The sequence below is a fragment of the Arvicola amphibius genome, chromosome 7 (assembly GCF_903992535.2).
Source record: "Arvicola amphibius chromosome 7, mArvAmp1.2, whole genome shotgun sequence".
Classification (NCBI taxonomy): Eukaryota; Metazoa; Chordata; class Mammalia; order Rodentia; family Cricetidae; genus Arvicola; species Arvicola amphibius.
This window is the reverse complement of record NC_052053.1, coordinates 28507546-28529905: the sequence shown is the minus strand read 5'-3', so window position 1 is coordinate 28529905 and position 22360 is coordinate 28507546. Positions and strand designations below refer to the sequence as shown.

General features: G+C 43.4%; 1 protein-coding gene across 4 annotated transcripts in view; it reads left to right on the top strand.

The window, feature by feature from the left end:
* Fmnl2 (formin like 2) overlaps positions 1 to 22360 on the top strand; it is a 260793-nt gene that overhangs the window by 191128 nt on the left and 47305 nt on the right. For all 4 annotated transcript variants that reach the window (XM_038337243.2, XM_038337245.2, XM_038337244.2 and 1 more), the window contains exons 6-9: positions 342 to 494; positions 10581 to 10689; positions 14489 to 14565; positions 16167 to 16260. In XM_038337243.2, coding sequence (XP_038193171.1) covers positions 342 to 494; positions 10581 to 10689; positions 14489 to 14565; positions 16167 to 16260 — 433 coding nt within the window. The remainder of the gene's footprint in view (positions 1 to 341; positions 495 to 10580; positions 10690 to 14488; positions 14566 to 16166; positions 16261 to 22360) is intronic.

Genomic DNA, 22360 nt, shown 5'->3' with positions numbered 1-22360 from the left:
AAAGCAAATGAAGACAGCTATACGGTCTCCTTCCTCCTTCCGGCATAGCAGTGGTAGTGATTGGTCAGCCACCAAGTAAGATGCAGCAATGTACAGCGACCCGGTTTTAACTGTTTGTTGTTAATGATTCTTTGGCCAGACCCTGTGTTTGTAATCCTCATGTTTTTCAAACTAACACCAGGACCCCGACCCCAGAGATTCTTTTGCATTTCCTTCGGCTGCAAAGACTTCTCGCGTTGTGGTGATGAGAAGAGGTTAAGGAATAGCAGGTCACAAATGTCCACATGTGTGGTCTGAAAGTTAGTTTCTAAGTTTTAAGTAGCATTCCTTTTTTGTTTTAGTTTTGACTTTGAAAGTGTGGAAAGTCCCGTGGAGAGTACTGTGGACAAATCAAAGCCCTGGAGCAGGTCCATCGAGGACCTGCACAGAGGGAACAACCTGCCCTCCCCTGTGGGCAACAGTGTGTCCCGTTCAGGAAGACATTCTGCACTTCGGTAAGTGCCTTAACGAGAGAGATGCTCTGGCACCGCAGGCTCCTCCCTGCCTCTTCTCGTCCTGGGTGGACATCGTTGTGTCTTTCTGCATGCACCTTTCTTCTCCAGTGAATCTAACTAACATTTCATAGGTGTTCATGGTCTGTTTCCTTGGCTAGTACTCTAGAGCTTTACATAACACGTCTTAGAAACACTACGTTGCGATTCAGCAGAGAAGGTGAGACGCTTGGACCAAGTAACAGTGAAATAGTCTCTAGCAGGTAAGTTCTTAACCTGGATGCATGTTGGTGCAGTGACCTCAATCAATACCGTTTTCAGGGTAGAGGCTACACTTTACCATATAAGCATCGAAGGAGCCCTGTAACTCCATGTCTATCAATCTGTGCTGCCTGGTTCCTCCATGGGTAGCTCAGGTGTGTGACTGTGTAGAGTGTGTCCTTACTCATAGGTCACAGGGTTAGAGAGATACATTTTTATAATGAAGTGCCACTAGGCATGTTCCTTTGGCTAGGTATGCTTCTTGTCAGCTTGACATTTTCTACTAATGACTCCATCTTTCAGTGCCTGCTGATGTGCCAGGATGCTACCGCCTGCATCCCCGGTGGGTGGAATCTCAGGTCGTTCATTCAGGCCGACCTGCAATCACTCACTGAATGGAGAACTAGCTTTGATCATTTTCAAAGCACTGTACTTAGAGCTGACTGATAAGGAAGTTACCCCTTCCACTAATAAAGATAGAAGCCTTGTCTAAATCAAGTTGTTGAAGTTTTCGCAGACTCATGATCCGAGTAGACTTCTGTGGTTAAAATTTTCATTCCCGAGTGTTGCTTGCTTTCTGTAGCTTACTAAAACCTTCTCATCTGTTTCTGACATGACCTGCGGGGCAGTATCATCTAAGTGTTTCGGGTCACCATGGGTTTTAGATCACAGAGTGCGCCTGTCAGGTTGGAACCCGTGGGGATGTGGTTTCCAGGCAGTGCACATTTGGTCGCCTATTTATTACCTTTTATTCCTTCAACTTGGGTTTTAGTTGTCGAATGTTTAAGAGAATCTCCTTCTCTGCAATGAAGATCATCAGTTCTGCTGAAGGATTTGATGTTTGACTATTATGTTGCCAATAAGCCATTCATATTTTCCTTGTTAGCAAACAACAAAAAAAATGTTTGCTGACTTCGGATGAATTGATTCAGAAATAATAAGGAACAGTGTTGCAGTTCACTTCACTCACGGTATTTGCAGTAGGCTAGTGGCTAAATAACATGCTAGTGTGTGTCAGCTTCACACGTGGGCAGAGGAATACGTGTACTTACTTAGTAGCTAAAATTCTGTAAGCATTGATACTTCAAAATGCTTTCTACTATTTGACTATAATTACATATGAGAGTTTTAATTTATACAGTACAGTTTAATTTGGTTTTTAATCTTTGTTTTTGTAAAAGGTATACACTGGTCAGCTGTCACTTTAACACAGATTCATTTTTTTTTTTTTTGAGTAATTCATTGCATGCTCTGAACCTTAGTAGGCAGGGTCCAAGGACATCAGAACGACACTAAACTGCTTCATAAGTGGCTCAAGGTAGATCTTGCCTGGCTACATTCTTAGTTAGAAAGCCACACTAAAAGTATCATGGTAGGCATAATAGGAGTGTTATTTGGAGAGACATGGGAGCCCTTTGACCTCTCTGGCGGGTGTGCTCAAAGATGACTAGGAAACTAATGTCATGTTTTTCCATTTTGTGTGTCAACAGTTTGAAAGCCCAAGGAAGGGGACACTTGAATGTCATTAGAGAGTCAGCACGGTGGTGACTTGCATGCTGCTTACTGAGTTGAATCTTATTGTTTATTCATTCATTCATAATTATTGGTTCTAGACAATTTATATCAATAGTAGTTTAGCTTTTGTGATTCAGCAGTAGCCGGGGCACAGCTGTCTGGTTCTGTTACTTTTCATATACCCAAGGGTTGTTTACATTTTTTTTTCTCTCTTCCTCTCCCCTTTCTTCCTCTGGTGTCAACAGCCCTTTGATTTCTGGCTTTTATTTTCTCATGCTGCCACCTCTCTTCTGATCGTCTTCTCTGCTTTGTCCTTTCTTGTCCCGCTGTCCCTTGTTCCGGTTTTGTCCATTTCTTACATCACCACCAGACTGGCCTCCCTGGCCAGGTCTCTTCAGTTCCATTGCCACCCGAGCTGCTTCTCCTTCTGCTGCTCTGGAGCAGCTTCAGTTTACACACTGACGATGAGGCTTCCTTCGGGAACATCTTGTAAGTCACTGGAGAAAGCACCCAAGAGATCTGGCAGCGCATGGTGACCTGGTCTCATGACCATTCTCCATGTTATGACATGGTGGCCTCTGTGTCATCTGCTGCCTTGTATACTCTGATGTGTTGCCGTATTATAGCTCCTCATCTTAAGAACCAGATTCTCTACAGTAGGGTGCATTATTAATAATATTAAAACTTTTCTGAAAGTATTATTGGTTTTCCGATTGTTTTGCTTAGTGAATAAGTATCTTTTTAACAAACACAGACTTGTTTCCTCTGCCTCAGCTACACATAATACCGTAGGTACGTACTCTTACAAGTCCCCTTGCCAAAAAGTATAGGTGAAACTTGGAGAAAATGAGATTTCAGGGAATTCTAACACATTTTATAAATACAGTTTGATGAAAGAAACTTGTGTTATTAAATGCAAGGTCTTTGAGCAAAGCCCCGACGCTAGCACAGTTTCTTTCTTGAATCCCAACCTGATATTTTTAAACTACTTCATGCTGATTGGCAAGCACGCGTGGCACAGCACCCGCCCTGCATCAGACCTTTGGCTACGTTCTAAACCATCACACATCTGCAGCTTGGCCACGGGAGACGTGTTGAAGTCAGTGCAGCAGAAACCTGGCTTGTGCCTTCTTAAGAACGTGTGGTCTCTCTCCAGTGGAGAGGGATTCCACCAAGGTGCCTGCAGATCCGGCTTCATTAACTGATGGAGTCCTGCACATCTGTGCACCTCATGGCTTGAGGACCATGTGGTGTTTAAGAAGCATGAAAAAAGGAAAGACAGTCAAAATTAAGCTATTAAGACTTGAATAAGATACAGGAGTGACAAAATATTGAGGGTTTTAAGGAAATGAATGGAGAACTACCTTGGACCTAGAAGAAGGGCCAGGTTTATACTGGGTTTGTTGGTGATGGGTAGGGTTGGTTCTCAGGTTAAGAAAAGGCTACTGTGCCGGATGATGGCAGTACACGCCTTTAATCCCAGGCAGAGGCAGGTGGATTTCTGTGAGTTCGAGGCCAGCCTGGTCTACAAGAACTAGTTCCAGGACAGGCTCCAAAGCTACAGCGAAACCCCACTTGAAAAACAAAAACAAAAACAAACAAAAAAAGCTACTGCACACAGAGGGGAGGTAAAAAGGCATGAGATGAATAGACCCTTGTGTTGAGAATCAGGCATGTTTGAGAAGGGAGGAGGAGAAGTCTGTCCTTTCAGGGACAAGCCATGTGGTGTGGCAGAGGTAGTTTTGGCGTAGAGAGAGGTCAGAGTTCAAAGGTGGAAATGCTGTGGACATCAACCCAGCTGACTTCTCACTTGGGTGAAGGTATAGTGATCCATATTGCTTTTAGGGTAGAAACCACTAACCAACATTCCTTCTGAAATGAATATTCTGCCTCAGTGAGATCTCGTTGTTACCCCTCCGGCTGCCGTTTTCGTGGAACAGCAGTTCACAGAAGTTATGAGCTGACAGAGTCTACCTGCTACCTATGCACTCAGAAGTGAGCTGAGTTTAGGCCCAGCTCATGGTTTACCCTTCTGACCCAGTCATCCCATTCCTCACATTGTTCAAGAAGAAGTGTAAAGCACAGACATAATAGATGGCATCATCATGGCTTTTACTACGGAGAAAGTGTTTTCTAAATGAGCACTGTGTGCTGGCCCTGTGCTGAGACCATCCTGTGTTCTGTAGGGAATGTTGGGAGTGTCACCAGTGTGATCTCTAAGGGCTAAGCATCTCTGCCTATGATCAGAGAAGGAGGAAGGGCTGGCCGTGAGGTGGTCTGACCCTAACCCTCCCGCTGTGCTGTCCTGCCTCTTTATTTACATGGAATGTAATTTCTTCTGCCCAGTAAATGTCCTGTCTGCTTATCGGTGTCCACAGAAGCTTTTTGTCATCCTTCTCAGACAGTTGGTCACTCTAAAGCCGCATGACCTAGAGGGACCCTCAGCTTACACTGGGTGTTTCATGCTACTTGGAAATTAGTGCGTGGGAACACCAGCTCAGCGCCATCCCACTTACAAGACAGGGCTGTTTGAGAGTTAAGTTCTTCCCCTTTGTTAAAATTTTAGCAAGTAATGTTTTAATTAGAATTAGAATTCGTTGTGGGGGAAATTGCCACATTTTTAGCTTCAACTAGTAGAGTCTCAGTTTCTCTCTGAATCCCTCTGTGTCTGTCTCTCTCTCTCTCTCTCTCTCTCTCTCTCTCTCTCTCTCTCTCTCTCTCTCTCTCTCACACACACACACACACACACACACACACACGAGGTTGAACTCAGCTGCTTGTCTCCATCTTACTGAGGAGAGAATGTCCCCTGAAGTGCTCATCTTCCCCTCGTCCTCTCCTTCCCTTTGTCCCCCACCCACATTTTAGGCCATCGTTCTGATTTTTTTCTTTACTGTCACCTGAATTTTATTCTGTTTCTGTTTCTTCTCCTTATTACCCACCATTTGTTTAAGTTTTCCATCTGAAAGGCTACTTAGTGAAGAACTTGACTCACTGTTGGCCTAGAAGATCACTTAAAAGAGGAACATTACCAAGAAAAATACTTTCAAAATCTGCTCCTCTAACCTTGGATTTTATCTGCCCCCAAATGAGGTGGCAGATGGTGATTAAGAATTTTTGTCACCTGCTTTAGAAAGGGAAAAAAAAAACACTGTAAATGAGTTGAGAAAGTGCCCGCCTTGTCACCGCAGTACTTATGGTCCATTCGGGGAACGGTAAGTTTAGAGGACGGGCAGATGTACTCTCGAACACACATCATATTTTGAAGGCCAGGCTGTGCTTGTCAGTGGTGATTTATTGGAAGCGTGTGAGAATGGGGTAGTTTAGGATGAGTGGACACACTTTGACTTTCCTGTCACAAGTGAGACTGTTTCCTTGGACCCTCTCCTCTCGACCGTGTGCCGCTTAGCTAGCTGTCCCACAACAAATGCCTTCAAAGGAAACACGGTGGGAAGTCAGACATTGCAGGTTAACCAAGACTTGTCATTCTGACCCTGAGCTGACGCCTTCCTTGCTATCCCATTGGAAAGCAGTTCTAGCTGTTGTCTGGGTCTCCAGTGGAAATATAGAATACACTGAACATTCCAATCCTTATTAAGAACAAACGACATTTCCACTTCTCCCTCCTTCCCTCCCTCATTGTCTCTGACTCCGTTTCTCTCTTCCTACCTCTTTTTTCTATACTTTGAACTGCCTGCATGGAGCTATATCAGCTTTGTTTCTTTTGGCTTTGGAGCCAGCTAGCAATGTACTTGGCTCATTTTTAAGCATCATATATTTTATGTTTAATTTAAAAAATGCCCAAGTGACGTCATGTCTAAGGGGTAAGAGTGGAAACCTTAAACCCCAAATTTTGGTTAAAGTGCTGTTGGCCCAGACCTTGGAATGGCTGTTGCTCTAGTCCTGTCACATGAGTGACATCCTGGTGGAGGCTGTGCTCCTGCTGGGTTGAACCTTTAGTGTCCAAGGCAGTTCTAGTTCCTGCACTTCAGATAGGTGCTAGTTTGATGTCTAAGGCTGAAAGTGCCTTTATAACAGAAAAAAAAATATGCATATCTTCCCCCTACCCTTCCCCCCCCCCCCCCCCCCCCCCCCCGGTCAATAGGAGCTGGATTTAAGAATCCCAGAGTTGTTGACAATGAAGTTGCCTAGAATGTTTTTGAAAAAATCTTTCTCTAGACCTTAGGACTTCCTGATTCAAGAGTCAGCTAGTGTTCTAATTTGTATTTAGTCCTGAGACAATGGAAGTACAGAAGAAAGGAAGAGTTTACACATCATACAAACTAGTTTTTTAATTTTATTTTCTTTGCGTTGGTGTTTGGCCTGCATGTGCGTCTGTGTGAGGGTGTCAGGTCTTGGACTTAAAGACAGTTGTTAGCAATTGTGTGGGTGCTGGGATTTGAACCTATGTCCTCTAGAAAAGCAATCAGTGCTCTTAAGCGCGGAGCCATCTCTTCAACCCCATACAAACTGACTTTTACATATGTGTGCTAGAGACCAAACCCAGGGCCCTGGGCGTGTTGAGCAACCCCCTGGAGTAACTTCACGTGTATACAAATACATGTATGCATTGTGACAATCCATGGGCCATGACTTACCTGAAGACACCACTGGGTGAACAGTGGCTAGACTCCTGATGTTCACTAAGTGTCGGGGGCTTTGTAAATACACCTGTCTGAACTAATGCAATGTCATCAAGCTTTGGCTCAGGAGTGGAGGCTGTCTCTTGTACTCAGGATTCCCATAGACATGCTGCTTGTCACTTATTCTCAAGTTTATTACCTACCATTCTTTTCTAAATGTGTGTATTCCTGCCACAAGAACCAACTGTGCAGGTTGAGGTACTTGCTGTGTGCCCTTTAAGAGATTCTTTTTCATGGGTGAGGTAGGTGGCACAGGTGGCGAGTATCACCGTGGTCCTAAACAAGACACGTTCTGCATCGGTCTTGCAAAGCACATTTGCAGATGCTACTTAGATTTTGGTCCCTTGCCCTAAATTGTTAGCATTGTTGTAGGACTTCTCACACATGTATAGCTACAGATGCTTGGTGAGGTGTGCATGCAGAGATGCCAGTGTCAGGAATAGAGCTGAAAAGTCCTTTGTGTGTGTGTGTGCGTGTGCGTGTGTGTGTGTGTGTGTGTGTGTGTAGGTAGAGAACAACTTGTGATATCCTTCCCTTTTATCTTTACTTGAGTTCTGGGGAATTGAGCTCAAGTTGTCAGACTTGTGTAGCAGGCATTTTTTACCCCATGAACTTTAAACCGAGCCTGCCCAGGTTGCCGTGTGAGTGTGTGTGTTGTTTTGTTGAGACAGGATTTCATGTAGCCTTGGATGACAGGCTAATTCCTAATCCTTCAGCATCCACTCTCTTTCTGCTGTGATTATGACTCCAAGCCCCGATCTACCTTTTGTTTGGTTCTGAATTAAGTCAGTTTTAATCTGTTTCTATGTTCATGAGTTTGTCCGTGACTTCTCATTGGCAGCCCTCTGAAAACAGAATCTCCTCCTTATCGCTAGGGTAGCATCCACAGTTGCAGTTCACTGCTTGGGAAGATGGCAAAGCGGTCCTCAGAAGTGATGCGTGAGAAACATGATGCTTCTTATCGCTATAGAATTATCTCTAACCTCTCTAGTGTTTCCCCGCAAATGGCAGGAACTCCAAAGAAAACAGCCAGGCTGTTCTTCTGGGCTACTCTTGTTTTTACATATGGGCATCTTGAGACTGTCAGGGTGGCAGTTAGATGCCAACCTTGTGGTCCAGGTACATTGTCCAGGGTACATTCCTGTTCTTCCCTTTGCTGTTCCAGTAATTTCTCTCCAGTTTGTACATCTCAGGACTACATCCTACTTCTGTTTTCCACAGACAGACAGACAGGCAGGCAGGCAGACAGACAGACAGGCAGGCGAGCAGGCAGGCGAGCAGGTAGGCAGACATACAGTGATCTCTAAATGCCTGTTGACATTGCCCATGAAGATGCTCCCACCAGAGAAAGGCAAAAATGGACAGAATGAAGCTGTTCAGTAAAATTTCGAGGCAATCTGGGAAACCCCTGTGCAGAAATGACAATGGAATCTCTAAGCAGGACGTTTGTGCCATTTCTTTTTCCTGCCAGACACCAGTGTCTCCCTCTCTTCATCCACCACAGCTTTTCAGAGTGAAACCTGCAGCCTGGTAGTCCCTAGAGGGTGCAAAATAGGCCAGGAAATCCTTCCCTTTCTCCCCTCCCCTTCTTCCCTCTGTTGTCTCCTTTAAACTCAGTTTGTGTGCTGATGAGAAGGGACATGTCAGCCTGTCCTAACTGCTGTGAAGAGCTGTAGGGGCAGAATGTCACCTGATGACACCGCTGTTGAGAAGCATCTGGTAGAGAAGAGCACGGTGTCCCTGAATCTGGGAAGAGCCCCGGGTCTGGTCTCCTGTCTGCTACTTGCCATGTGATTAACTTCCTTGAGTTTCAGTCCTCGTATGAAGGAAGTTTTAGTGTTAATGATACAATTTGCTCTGAGTCATCATTAATATGATTAGTTATCATTGGCTATTCTGTTGGGTTTTACAATTTTGTAATGTTAGGATTTTAAACACACAAATTCTATTGTTCTCTCTCATTCCTACTTCAGCTTTGCATAAATATTAGGGAAAGGAATGTTTAAACCAGGTACTATGCATTTTGAAAAAAATAGATTTGTTGCTCTAGAGCATATAGAATCATTAATAAATACAATATTTAACATACTGAAATCTTATATAATCTTACTATACTTTTGAGTTTTTTGGTTGTTTAGGTTTTTTTTTTTTTTTTTTTTTTTTTTGATACTGGAAATTGATTCCAAGGCTTGGTTATGCTAAGCAAGTACTCTGTCATCGAGTAGAATTTCCATATCTCTTTAAACATTAGTGAGATGCATATGATATGCCATAATAAGTGTATTTTAAAAGTTAATTCATCAAAATATATTCAGAGTTCGTCCTTGCTTCTACATATACAGTTCTTTGTGTTAATCCTTGCTGTACAGCAGGGAAGAACTTCAGTGTAGACTGAGGCGATCGTGTGTGCTTAGGTCAGCCTGGCTGTGCGACAGTTCTCTGGACTGACCCCCAGGAAGTGTGTCAACAGCCATACACTAGCTGGAGTTACGGCAAAGTTACATGGTTGTAAGTTGCACTGGACACACTGAAATCGGGCTTGCAGATTCTAAGTAGAAAGGGTGTTCTCAAGGAGCTGATAAAGGGCAGTAACTTATTTCCATCGTTAAAGCAGGTACAGTTGCAGCTGGATAGAGGTTGGGGTCCTAGGCTGCTACGTGTATCATTCCCCGACCTGGGGTCAATGCGCAGCCTAATCATGTAGGGTTCTGGGTTGCTAGGTTAATCCCTATTCTTCTTGCCTCACACGTATGGACCTTTCGTCAGACATCCTTAGTTTGGGTTGACCTCGACTCTCGATTGTATTTTTCCTTTCTCAGTATCCCCACGTCTACCTTCATCCTCCTTCCTAGCTCCACGTAGTTACAGATGTGAAGTGTGTTTTATATAGGCTTGAGGTTACAGAGGTTGCCTGTCCTGAGTTCCTGCCGAGGCAAAACTTAAACTGACTCTTTTAGCATTATGTGTTCTATATGCCTGGTATTCCGTTGTCTGCCCTGTACTGTTTGTAAGCTAACATGAAACTCCAACAATGGAGCACTGAGAAAATTAATCATAACACAGAAGCAGTCAAATGCTGGTATTTAGCATATTTCCCCCTGAGTTTTAGCTGCTGTATCAGACTTAGGGAGAGGGATCAGTCACATTTTGGGGACATTTGTAAAGAACTGAGGCTTCAGGATCTAGTATGCCAAGGTGAAGCCACAGTTACTAATGTGTGACTTTGGCTAGGTTTAAACTCCTAAAGCAGAGACTTGAGGACAGCAGCGGGAAGAAATGGTTCAAATCTGGTCATGTGACTGGAGGGCAAGGTCTGAGCTAAAGTCCAGTCCCTCACGTGCTGTTCTATTTGCCAGTACAGTCTGCATTCAGGTGTTTCAGCACACCTGGCCTCCTGACAACTTCTCATGCCCCCTCTCTTTTATTATGTGTTGTAAGTAGGGTTGAATTTCATTGAGTGGGGATATAGCCTGAAGGGTTGGTGATGGGATCACAGAACCACTGGGTCTTGCGCTCCTCAGTGGCTGGTGTTGGTAGTGCTAGCCTGCAGCTCTTTCCTCTGTGTCTATGAGAGCAGAAAACAATGTGCACCTGTTTAACCCAGTATGCTTTGTGCTCGCTGGAGCTTGTCATTTCATGAAAGTGCTCCTTTTTCCCTCCCTGTTTTTAGATATAATACTTTGCCAAGCAGAAGAACCCTGAAAAATTCAAGATTAGTGAGTAAGAAAGATGACGTTCATGTCTGTATCATGTGTTTACGAGCCATCATGAATTATCAGGTATGTGTTGAATTGTCAAGTATGTGTTGTGTCAATGCCTTAAAAGAGTCTGGTGATATTGGGTTTAGATTTCTCTCTCTCTGGTGCATGTGTATGTGTTTTGGTCTTTGTATAATTCTTTGAAGAACATGATTTAGTGAGATTCCAATCAGAAAATTCTGATTCATTTTAATGCTCAATATTTAGGTGTTTGGCTTCATATTTTAGTATTTACAATTTATCATGTATTGATACATTATCCTACATCAGTGAAAGCACCACGAGAAGCAAGCCTCTGCTTGTCAATAATAATGGACAGCTTTGGCCAGGCAGTGGTGGCACACACCTTTAATCCCAACACTCAGGAGGCAGAGGCAGGTGGATTTCTGTGAGTTCGAGGCCAGCCTGGTCTACAAGAGCTAGTTCTAGGACAGGCTCTAAAACTACAGCGAAACCCTGTCTGGGGAAGGGGGGATAATGGACAGCTTTAGAACATCAGTAGTGAGAGACCTGGGACACTCGCTTCTGTGGTAATTGATCAAGAAGTTATAGTTATGTGTTAGCACCTGTGGTTCCTAATCTTATAAGGAGCATGTGGAACAATGTCAAAAGTGCACATTCCTGCTTTGGCTGGTTATGCTGTGGGTTGACATAGTCTGGCAAATAGTGTAGCATTATGCATTCTGTTAATCCCGCAGCCTCGTGGAAAATGAGTGCCCGAAGGGTCTAGGGAAAACGAACAGGGCCATAAGCCTGGTAGGGTAAGAATTCTAAAAAGTGGATTTGGTTTAAAACTCACATTCCCAGGTTGGAGATCTAGACACTTGAGGGTCGATGTTAGCATTCAAACCCCAAATTGGAATGTGAGTGGGATGTATGGAGGGGAGCATGCTTTGGTCTTCCCCACCAACTGAAGCGTTTTAGTGCTTCATCAGACAGAGGCCGTCTTCCGGGTTCGGAGAATGCTGCAGTCCGTGAAAATGCGTCAAGAGCTTGCCTTCCAGAGAGGCTCAAACAGGGCAGGACTGCACTGCAAGAGTGTATAGCATTTCAGATCCCAGTGAGGACGAATAGAACCAAAGCCAGCTACCTACACGCTACACTCAGGTGTTTCGTGCCTGCAGCCACACATCCCCAGGAGGGTGGTAGTGCCCCCTCCCATTTGTACTCAGTTTGAGAACACTGAGAATGTAAGCCATATCCTCCACAGTACATGGCTAATAAGTTGTACCAAGTTCAAATCCAGGTAGGCTTTGAACTCCGGGAATTATTATTGGTAAATACCAAAGAAAAAAAGTTATCAGGAATAAGGATAGACGTGCCAAAAATGTATACGCAGTTTTGGATTGGCTACTAGCAAAGTGTCACTGGGGAGGCAGCAATTATGAAAAATAAGTAAACCCAGTGAATAAAGAAAGGGCTGTTGGAGAAAGAAGGGTCTAGGCAGAAGGAAGAGCAAGTGCCAGCACCCTGGAGCAGGAAAGGAAGTCTGGTTGGCTGGCGCAGAGGTGTAAGAAAAGAAAAGATGAAAGCAGGGATAACAGGGATTATGTAGACTCTTCTAGGCCAGTGAAAAACACGGCTGTGTTGCAGTCAGAAACTCTCAAGGCATTCTGAGAGCATAGCGTGACGTTTGCTTTAAAGGGATCATCATGACTTCTGTGTTTAGCACTGGCCTGTAGGTGCAGGGGCAAGAGGAGGTAAACTATACAGAGGTTACTGGAGGTAAATGGGTGAGTGGTGGTGGTGATATGGCTTAGAATTATAGGAGGAGAGATGACAGCAGTGGCCATGTTCTGGAACCCTTTGGTAAGGGCCACAACATCTGGTGTGTATTTCGGAAAAGGTGAGTAAACGAGGTGCTACCAAAAGGCCATCCTGGGGCTTGTACGATGAAGTTGCCATCTGCTGGACTGCAGGACGGGCAGGTTTGAGAGAGATCATTAGGAAGTCCATTTGGTAGACTTTAATTGAGACGTCTATAGTGACTCAAGTGGGCACTTGGATAAGCCAGTCTGAATACTGAGGTGGAGGTGTGGGCAGGATATAGGTATTTGAACATAATTAACATAAAGTGGTACTGGAAACCATGATAGTGGGCTAGTAGGTAGAGAGGAGGTCCTTAATATGAGCCCTACGGCACTCCATTTAACTTTTGGAGAGAGAAAAGCCAAGAAGAAAGTCCAGCAGGTCGCTAAGAAGGCAGAGGCCAGAGGAAGTGCTGCAAGCTGTGTCTAATGCTACTGATAAGTCCTGCGAGATGAATGAGCCCCGGACAGTGCTTTCTTTAGCTAAGTGCATAGCCACGGTGCTCTTGGCAGGAGCCGTTTCAGGGTGGGACGTGAAAGGCCTAATAGGAGTGGCTTTCAGAGCACACAGTAAGATAAAAACTCTGGAGTCCGTGGTTCTCGATCTTCCCAAGTACGCCCCTTTAATACAGCTCCTCATGTTGTGGTGAGCCCCTTGACCATAAAATTTATTTTCATTGCTACTTCATAACTGCCATTTTGCTACTGTTATGAATCATAAAGTTATCTGATAGGTGGCCCCGAAAGGGGCCGAAACTCACAGGTGGAAAACCACTGCTGGACTTTGATTCTTTGAAGGATAGCTAGAAGGGAAATGGGAAGGTGTAGCTGAAGACAGGCTGTGGGGGTCAAGCGAGGGTTCTGTTATATATATTTGAATGGTAATGAATTAGTAGAGAAAGACAAGCAGGCAGATCTTTTAGAACATCTTATGGTTTTTGTCTTTTTGAGATATGATTTCAGGTTGTTCAGGCTGGCTTTGAATTCCTGATCCTCTTGCCTGCACCACCTTCAGTGCTAGGGTTACAGCCGTGTGCCTCCATGCTGGCTCATAGAATGTTCTTGAGTAGGTGAGAGGGAGTGAGGTCAGGGATTCCAGCTGAGGGGCTGGCCTCAGACTGGAGCATAGACCTGTTTATCTCTGAGAGGAGGTGGATTAGCTTTTGCTTTTTGGAGCTATGCCCTGCCGTGTGGTCCATGCTGACCTCTAGCATGTCATTTTCCAGCCTCAGTCTCAAAAGTCTTTTTTTTTTCTCTTATTTTTCTCTTGTCTGTTGATTGCAGATATTTTCTCAGCATGAGATAAGAGGATGATCAAAGCTGTGTGGGTGGTTAAAATACCCAGTAGTTGCTCACTTAGTGGTGTCCGGATTCTTGATGTGGACTGGCTTGTTTGTATGAGTGACGGGGGAAGTGTGCATCAGAATAGCCATTGTGGGGGGGTGGGGTAGGGGGTGTGTTAGGGAGATGGACTACAAGCTGGAAGAGTCAACCCTTGGTGCGTGGTAGAGTCATCCTGAATGCTTGAAAAATTCACATTTTAGGGCTTTGACTTTGACATGCAGAGTAAACGGATCTAGGGTGCTCTTGGGAATTCAACCAGGACTCGGTTTTGTTTGGTCTTCATAGTGATTTAATGAGTATATGATTTTCCAATCACTAGAGCCTTTCACTGGTTTAAAAAAAAGAAAAACACATTGTTCATTCATAAATAGCAGAAGGATGCCCATGAGCAAAGTACCCTTTAAAGTGGATGGCATCATTTGAGAATTTGAGAGAAGTCTGTTCTCACACTGATGTGCTAAGAGCTCAGCTGCCTTCTGAGGGGATAAGTGTTACATGAAACAGAAATGTCCCTGAGTTTTGGCAGTATTGGGGACTGGATCTCGGGGCTCACTCATAGGAGGCAGACTCTTCTACTGAGCTATACCACCAGCCCAAGTGTCTGTTTTTTAATCAACATTGAAACTTAGCTTGTAATGATTTCTTTCCCCCCCCCCTCTCCATTTCAGTATGGTTTCAACATGGTCATGTCTCACCCCCACGCCGTCAATGAGATCGCACTAAGTTTGAACAACAAGAATCCCAGGTAAACATCGTTTGTGATGTTCAAGTCTAAATCTTACCAGGAAAGCAGAGGATTGAAAATCATCCAAGAGTGGCTCCCCCAAGCACGACTGGCTGTAAACTCCTTGCCTTTGTAGAATGTCCCTTTGACCTGGTTAAACTCCTGTAGGGAGCAGAGTTCAGCACTGTGACAGCGCTTGCTCTTTTCTCTACTTGACCTTGCATTCCCCGGGTAGCCTGGTTCTTTGTGTGTCTACTGAAAACATTGATGGGCAGTTCACCCAGGCATGGAGTCCAGAGAGTATTGCTAAGGGTTGGGCTGCACCAGCTAACAGGAAACCTAAGCAGCCCACTGTACCCTTATGTCTCTTGTTACTTTCACACATGTAGCTTAGTTAAAAACTGAAAAAGAAACATGCATGAATAAGGGTGTGTGCATCGTTTCCTTTGTTACGTGTGCTGTCAAGGCCAGCGCCGCCTGTTGTAGACATTTTACTTGCCGTTTGCTTTCTGGTTGTTGTATTTTGTCTTACGGTGATTTCTGCATTTCAGTTGTGAACACTCTCTCTTCAGATGCCCTTTTAGGGACTGAAGAATTATCTAGAAACTGTTAATTGCTCTCAAAAAAAAAAAAAAAAAAACCACCCATAAACAAACTCTGCTTCTAAATTGTCTCTTTAATTTCAAAGGGAATACAAATTGTTAAGTCCCATATGCATATTGGATATTTTAGTTTTGTGACTGCTTTTGTAGTTTACTAAAATACAAAATAGTCTTGCTTCCTTGTTCCTGACTTCGGCCACAGGGACGTTGTCATTCATTTTTCTTAAGACAATCAACATTGTGGAGTCTCAGAGCAGTCTTTGTCAAGAGGCTGGCAGTAGCTTTTATTCTGGAACAAAGATGAAATGCGAAAGTAGTCTTATGATGAGAAACAATGCTGTTTCTTTCTTCTTGTTTTATTTGCAGACTTTGAATTCATCTCTCACTTCTGCCAAATGATTGCAAATGCAACTTTATTTTCTTGAGTCAGAGAAAATTTTTTTTTCTATTAATGCAGCTGTAATTGGGCACTTTCCTGGTTCCGGACTTAAGAAGAAATACTAGAGGGGCTGGAGAGATGGCTCAGAGGTTAAGAGCACTGACTGCTCTTCCAGAGGTCCTGAGTTCAATTCCCAGCAACCACATGGTGGCTCACAACCATCTATAATGAGATCTGGTGCCCTCTTCTGGCATGCAAGCATACAGGAAAGGAATGTTCTATACATAATAAATAAATAAATCTTTAAAAAAAAAAAAAGAAAGAAATACTAGAAACTTGTGTGGGATTTTCAATGGCTCCAGTTCCAAAAGTGAAAGGCAGAACATTAATTCCCTCTGATTTTGAATTTTGTCATGTTATGCTATTGACTGTTAAAGCTGACCACCCATACACAGTCCACATTTACTGCAGAGTGCATACTTAGGAAGGTCTCAGAATGCGCTTGGTGCCCTGTAGTTTCTGAAGGTTTAATGAGTGTGCGGGCCAGTGCTCAGTTCCCTAGGTGTTCATTCTGGAAGGAGCAGCTGACTCATTATGTCTCCTTCAGTGATTTATGTTTTTCTCTCCTCTTGTTTTGACAGAACAAAGGCTCTTGTCTTGGAGCTGTTGGCAGCCGTTTGTCTCGTCAGAGGCGGGCATGAAATAATTTTATCAGCTTTTGATAACTTCAAGGAGGTAGGACGCATAGTTTTGATAAGAGTACACAAATGTCTCCCATCTTTGAATAGAGCGATTTACCTTTTTATTGACTCTAGGACTAAGGAAGCATAGATAGCTAGTTTTCTTGAGGCATGCCTGAGTTTCAGTTGAAGTGTCTTATGTGGCTGAATGAAGATTCCTTTGGATATCTCATTTTCATCACGTTACCACTGTGTGCCATATTCATTTTCCTTTGGAGCATGGGGAACATCATTTAGCAAGCAGGCTTTGATACACATCATTGAATTAAGGTTTATAGTCTAAATTCCAGTAAATTTTATGAATTCTTTCATCATAATTATTTCTCCCACGTCCTGTTTATTTTCATTGTTTTGCTGGATGCTAAGTATGTAAAACTCACCAACCCTGTCAAATAGGAACACCCGGGGGGCTGGAGAGATGGCTCAGTGGTTAAGAGCATTGCCTGCTCTTCCAAAGGTCCTGAGTTCAATTCCCAGCAACCACATGGTGGCTCATAACCATCTCTAATGAGTTCTGGTACCCTCTTCTGGCATGCAAGCATACACACAGACGGAATATTGTATACATAATAAATAAGTAAATACATAAATACATAAATAAATATTTTTTAAAAAATGGGGGCTGGAGAAATGGCTCAGAGGTTAAGAGCACTGGCTGCTCTTCCAAAGATCCTGAGTTCAATTCACAGCAACCATATAGAGTCTCATAACCATCTGTAATGAGATCTGGTGCCCTCTTCTGGCTTGCAGTCATACATGCAGGCAGAACACTGTATATATAATAAATAAATAAATCTTAAAAAAAAAAGAAAAAAATAGGAACACCCGTTGTAAGATTTTATAATTCTAACTGAGAGATGGTATTATACACACACATGAATGCATGCTCTAACACTCTCCCCACAGAACTACTCCCCCACTCTCCACACCCCCCAACACACACACACAAAAGTTAAAAGTGGTTGTGGAGGTGCATAGTCCTGCAATTCCGAGCATTGGGGCAGAGCAGAAAAGATGTAAAAGGATGATTTGGCTACATAGTGAGTTCCAGGTCAGCCTGGGCTGCAGGAGACTCTGTTGCCACCCCACCCGCCCAAAAAGAAAAATCCCCAACAACAACAAAAGATGGATATATTTGGTTGAAACAGAGACTGATCACTGGAGATACGGTTCAGTGCATCCATTGTAGGTGGTATGGCATTTGTCTCTCGGATACAAAAGCCTTGGTTCAGGTTCTTGCACTAGTGGGAGGGAAGACTGATCTTAAAAACAGAGGCCACTAAACATAGGTGCTAGTGAGTCTGCTATGAAAATATCAAGACATCTCTACTGAGGAAGTAGCGAGTTTTCCTTTGGTGTAGTTGGCAGTGCTGTGGCCAAGCAGACTGACTAACTGCTTCTATATATTCCTCCTGTCTATGCCACACCTCAGGCCACTTTGGAGAAAATTCCAAACTGCCCTGGGAGAATGTTGAAGGCACTCAGAGCCCTAGGGGTGGTAGGGTTCTTAGCCAAGGTATTCCTTGGCCTGGCAATACTATTTAATTCCAAATATTTCTGCATCAAGACTCAGGCTTACCAGGCATAGTGGTACATGCCTTTATTCCCAGCACTCAGGAGACAGAAACAGGTGGATCTCTGTGAGTTCCAGGGCAGTCTAGTCTATACAGTGAGTTCCAGGACAGCCAGGGTAGTGTAGAGAGATCAGGTCCCAATCAATGAATCAATAAATGTTCACACCAAGCTGGTTTAAATATGGTTCCTTGAGGGAATTCCAGAGGACTGTCACCTTTGCTGGATGTCTCTAGAAAAGGTTGTGAACATGTTTCTTGAGCACCAATCATACACCAGTGCATTTATCAACTCCAGTGCAAACCATCTTCAGTGGTTTAATTTTCGTAGAAGAATTTCGGGTAGCTGGTACAACCACAGCAACATGGGCAGGTTAGTCAGTGGCCATGCTAGGTTCAACACTCATTCTGATTCTGAACTTCTAAGATGCCTGTGACTCTTCTGAGGGGAATAAAGGAAATACTGAATTTGACAGGACTTCAGAGCTGTCTTCTGACTGCCTTGAGAGGGGAGATGGTGCTGTTAATGCCAATCAGGGGGACCCATCAAATAATGACATTAAAAATAAATATATACAGCCTCAGTGGTAGAGAAATCATACCTGAGTTCTAAGAGGAGAATGAAAAATAGGGAATCTTTATGTTCACATCTAGCTTCTAAAACAAATGAACTTCAGGGGTAAGAATGTATAAATGTTTGTCTATGAGTCTATATATGATGTATAAAAATATATACATTTCACATCTACAAATAAGTGCATTTGGGAGATGAATTTAAAATACAAGCTAAATAGCATATATTGCTGATATAATCCCAAAATCCTTACCATGAGGCCACACTTGAAAAATATCAATGCTATATTTCATTGCCATATGCCAAATCTTGTTTACACTGGAAACATTTACTGCACATTTATTCATGACCATATTTATAATAGATCTCATACCCTGTAATATAAGTTTAATAACCATTTGATTATACTGTAAGCAAAATTGTATATTAAAATTGTAAAAATTTTAATTAAAGCTCTCCATTTAGGAGATACTTTTGTTTTCTCATACTTATTTGTAGAAGAAACACAGATACATGCAATCAAGTCATATCTTCCTATGTCAAGGATTTCTCTGTCAAAATTGTGCATGTTCTAGCTATTTAGGGGATGGCACATGCTTAGTTGAAGAAAAAGGAATTCCTATACCCAGTCGCTGGCAGGCAATATGAAGGTGAAATTATGACTTGTATCAAAAGCAATAGTTTCTGGAATCCTTTATTTTTTGGTGGATTAGATTCTGTTTCTCTTGGCTTCCACCTTTGCATCTGAGAGGCCATGCCATTTGGCTGAACACCCCACACATTTGTGTGTTCTTTGCCTGCATTTACCTGGAGTTGAGGGACAAAATACAATGCCATTCAGCTCGATGCTCATCAAATTCCTTTCTCTCTTTTTTTCCTCTGTCTTTAGGTAAGTGGACTGTTTTCTTATGTATCACAACAAAGGGTATTTTCTTTACTCTTTTTATCCAGAAATGTCTTTTGAGCCTTCTGGCTTCAGGGAAGCTTGAAGGTAATGCTTTCTGAAACATCATCGCCTGGCACAGGATGCCGGGACAGGGTTTTGGTCAGTGGATGGCAGGCATGGAGCCATCTGTGGCAGAAAGTACCATATCACACCAGAGACTGCTCACCTTTAATATGTAGCAGGAATGATTCCCTCTCTTTCTTGAGCTGACATATTTATTTTATCTAATTTGAACAGCTGTAGAAGTTAACACAAGTGTAAAATGAAGCAGAAATGTTTTTGGTTCTTGATACTTATAATCACTTATTTCTTATGGTCCAGTGAATGTTAAAGATACCAACAATATCATTCTTTTAAAAAAATTTTTTAATTATTGTGAGTGTGTCTATGTGAGAGCCAGATCAGGAGAATGGGAGGGTGGGTATGGTAGATGTTAAAGCAGTGCTTGCATAATGGTGGACACATAATGTCAGAGATTCTTTCCTTCCGGCTATTGACCTCCCTTACCAGACTAGCAGTGCAGGTACTGTTACCCACCATCTTGCTGGTCCTCATTTTGTTTGCAAAGAAGTCTTGCCCCGAGTGTCCTCACCTCTCTCTCTCTCTCTCTCTCTCTCTCTCTCTCTCTCTCTCTCTCTCTCTCTCTCTCTCTCTCTCTCTCTCTCTCTCGACAGGAGTTCTCCCTGTATCCTTGGCTATCCTGGAACCTAACCTGTAGACCAGGCTGGCCTCAAGGTCATAGAGATCTGCTGCCTCTGCCTCCCGGGTACTGGGATTAAAGGTGTGCATCACTGCCCGGCTGTGCTCTTACATTTGAAGTGTGTGTTTAGGAATAATAGTGCACACACAGCTTAATGGAAACTGAAGGATATTAACCCAATTATAGGATATTGCTTATTGTGGTGAGGTTGGGTCTACGGCCGACATTGCTAAACAGGGACATGCGTTCCCTCAATGTGTATGATGGTGAGTGTGTTTTAGTGATATAACCTTAGCTAGTAGCTTGTACTTTAACCAGAGTGTGAATGGTGGAAGGCCAGAGCGTTAATAGGCAACCACTGTTCTCCTCCATTTTTTTCTCTAGGAACAATTAAATAAAAAGAATTAACTCATCTGGTTTTGGTGTTGAAGTGTCTCCTCATGAAAATTTATGCCCCCGAAATGAGGACCAGGGTGAGAACAAGAGGCCATCTGGTTTTCCTTATTGGTTCATTTAGCCATAAGAAAAGACAGCCATCTTCTCGAAGTTCATTCTTAGTTGCATGACTGGATGCATTTTTGACATTGAGTCTGTGAGACAGAAAGAGACACTTTTGGAATTCCAGGAGCATTTTTGCTGTTTTAGTTGAGGGTCTTATTTGTAAAAAGCAGAATCTCAGTCTAACATGCCGAAGAGTGGGGAGATGAAGGAGGTCAAGAAACAAGAGACACGAGAAAGAGCCTTAGAGAGCGACAGACATTGCTGATGTGACTAGCCTGTGGACAGCCTGCGGATGCTTCCTTGAGTGAGCCTCCCTCAGCACTGTTTGGAGTTCTGGTCAGGCTCCTTCTTTTTCCCAAGCAGCATGTACCTTGCCTAGAAATCCATGGGCTCATAAACCCCTGCCTACTGTGTAGGGTCTTGACCAATCCTACTGTAGATTCAGAAAGTCTCTAGTTCACTTCCCCGCAAGTTTTCACCCTGGACCGTGTTCCCATCCTTTCCCTTTAACCATCCTCCTTTCGTTATGTTCTTAGGGATAGTTGAGAAAATGTTCTAATTAATAGGCACTTTGAAAACACGGCGAAGAAAGCGTTCACTGGGTTACAGGAAAAGAACTGAGTCCCAGAAGACTCCATAGAAGAGCTTGTTGTTAACACTGTTGATAAGACCTGAGGGTTTTGAGCCGCCAGTTCTCCCAGGCTGCTGGCACGTATCTCTGGACGTTTTCAGGATTCAGATCAGTTGTAACTATTTTCAGCTGCTTCTGTAATGACAACATCTGGCTTGAGCATAAAAGCCCCCTTGGTTAGCAAAGGTCCTACCCCCACCCCCTCCGCTTCTGAACTTCCAGTGTAGACACACAGAGCCCTCTAAAATAAGTCAGTCAAGGCCACCAGCTCTCTTGTATGCAAGACTTTTGTCGGTACCCATTAGCCTCCTCTAGTTGCTAGAAGACTTCCCAAGAAGACTTAGGCCTAGCTTACTGGGCGTCTGAAAGCACTCGTACTATGCATTATTAAGTTGATTTTTTTTTTTAAAGAAAGCCTGTCATCTTGGGATTTCTATTGCTGTGAAGAGACACCATGACCACAGCAACTCTTATAAAGGGGAACATTTAATCGGGGCTGGTTTACAGATTTAGAGAATTAGTCCCTTATCATCATGGCAGGAAACATGGCAGTGTGCAGGCAGACATGGTGCTGGAGCGGTTGCTGAGAGTTCTGCATCTTTATCCACAGGCAGCAAAAGGATACCTTATGCCACACTGGATGTAGCTTTAGCAAATGAGACCTCAAAGCCTGCCCCCATAGTGATAGACTTCCTCCAACAAGGCCACACCTACTCCAAAAAGGCCACGCCTCCTAACAGTGCCACTTCCTATGGGGCAAGCATTCAAACCCAGGAGTCTCTGGGGGGCCATCCGTGTTAAAAACAACCATACCTGTCAATTGGTCCAAACTGGAAAGGAAGAAAAACAGATGGTTTGGGTGTTTCCAGATTTCCTCTGAGTTTAATTTCATTGACTTCCTCAGTGTTTGTGGGCATGGGGTTACAAATCCAGCATGGACCATGCAGCTATTAAACATTTTAAACACAGGAGGAAGAATTCAACGCTCAAGCTTGAGATCCATAGTTGTAGAGTGTGTATAACCTGCATTATACCCACCTTGAACTAGATTATTGAGTTTACCAGGACACCTCTAGCTACTATGTTTTCTTGAATGTGGGAAGCAAAGTCGTGTGCCCTGTTAACATGCTACTTGTTTTTGCTCATTGATGTTATGTATCGTTACTGTAGCA